Below are 1,605 nucleotides of genomic sequence, written 5' to 3'. Positions count from 1 at the left end.
GCTCGGAGCCCACGTACCACCCCACATCGCAGCAAGGAGGCTGTTTTGGGGCAGTGGCGACCTGATCCTGCCCTTCCCTGGTCCTGCCTGGCCCCGCACGGTGCCCGGCAGAGCGTGGACTTGCCTGGGGTCTCCGGCGGACACGCTGCTCAAGCTCTCCCTTCCCCTCTTCTCTCTGCCTCCCCAGGACCCCGGTTTTGCCAGCCAAGCTCTTATCAACAAGAAGTTAAATGACTACCGGAAAGTGAGGTACGGACACGGGGGAGGTGGGCACCGAGACCCCGAGTGCTCTATTCACCCCGAAAAGGGACGGGGCCCATTTCCTCCCTTGACGGGGCAGTGCCGGCTGTGCCGGCTGCACCCAACTCGGGGGCCCATGGGGGTCTGGTTCAGCCGAACTTGCCACCGAGCCAAGGGCGAAAGCGGCTCAGTGCTCCCCAGGGATCCCCGTTACCCCATGTGGGGTGCAGCCCTGTGGGCACGGGTAGGATGCTGGGCAGCCTGGGAGAGATGCTGCCGTTTGCCGGGAGGTTTTGTGCCGGGCTTTGTGCCGGTCTGGTGCCCCTGGCCGTGCCCCGACTGAGCCCACCCCCCTCCCTGCAGCCCCGCAGGTGCCAAGCCTGACTCCTCACCCAAGGGCTCTCGTGGGCTGGGGATCCGAGCCGAGTTCCTGAAGCAGACGGGAACCAGCGCGCCCCGGTCCCCCAGGCAGGATGCGGCCGTCACGAAAGGTAGGTCCCACCCCTGTGACGGGGGGCACCCCAGCATGGCAAACCCGGGGGGTTCACCCCAGCGCTGTCACCGTGCTCATCCCTATAGGGAAGCAGGGATGCTCTTCCCATTTGTCCTGACCCATTAGGATATGATCCCTTTTTTTATTTCTCCCTAGATGACAGCAGCTCCCAAAAAGCCCCGTGGGGCATCAACATCATGAAGAAGAACAAGAAATCTGCCCCCCGGGCCTTTGGCGTGAGGCTGGAGGACTGCCAGCCTGCCCCTGACAACAAGGTACGGCCGTGCTGGCAGTGCCAGCCCCTGGGGACCCTGGCACAGCCCTGGCACCTCCGTCACCCCTTCCCTGTCCCTGCAGAACGTCCCCCTGATCGTGGAAGCTTGCTGCAAGGTGGTGGAGGACCGAGGGCTGGAGTACATGGGCATCTACCGCGTGCCCGGGAACAACGCGGTGGTCTCCAGCCTGCAGGAACAGCTCAACAAGGGGGCCACCGAGATCAACCTGCAGGATGAGGTGAGGGCAGGGCGGCCTGCGTGTCCCTGTCCCTGTCCCCATGCCTAGCCCTATCCTTATCTTCATCCCTGTCTGTCCCCGTGCCTCTGGGATGTTCCTGGGGCTGTTGTCCTGGTCCATGGCTCTGTCCCCATCCTTGTTCCTGTGCCTTTGGAATACTGTTGTCCTGGTCCATCTCCCTGTCCCTGTCCCCGTCCCTATCCCCATGTCTATCCCCATCCTTATCTTTGTCCCTATTCCCATGCCTCTGGGATGCTCCTGGGGCTGTTGTCCTGGTCCATGGCTCTGTCCCCATCCTTGTCCCTGTGCCTTTGGAATACTGTTGTCCTGGTGCATCTCCCCGTCCCTGTCCCCGTCCC

The 1,605-nt window shown here is 63.2% G+C and overlaps 1 protein-coding gene across 1 annotated transcript; it reads left to right on the top strand.

Annotated features, from left to right (window-relative positions):
* Positions 1-187: 187 nt before the first annotated feature.
* On the top strand, positions 188-1,246 carry LOC104508954 (rho GTPase-activating protein 23-like; the record flags this gene model as incomplete). The annotated part of the gene is made up of 4 exons (XM_010150729.1): positions 188-249; positions 604-731; positions 890-1,008; positions 1,091-1,246. Coding segments are annotated over 4 exons (465 nt in total), but the record flags the coding sequence as incomplete, so codon positions are not given.
* Positions 1,247-1,605: the final 359 nt, after the last annotated feature.

Source organism: Eurypyga helias, unplaced genomic scaffold (genome assembly GCF_000690775.1).
Source record: "Eurypyga helias isolate BGI_N326 unplaced genomic scaffold, ASM69077v1 scaffold32224, whole genome shotgun sequence".
NCBI lineage: Eukaryota > Metazoa > Chordata > Aves > Eurypygiformes > Eurypygidae > Eurypyga > Eurypyga helias.
Note: the sequence above shows the minus strand (reverse complement) of the source record. Positions and strands in the feature narration are given on the sequence as shown.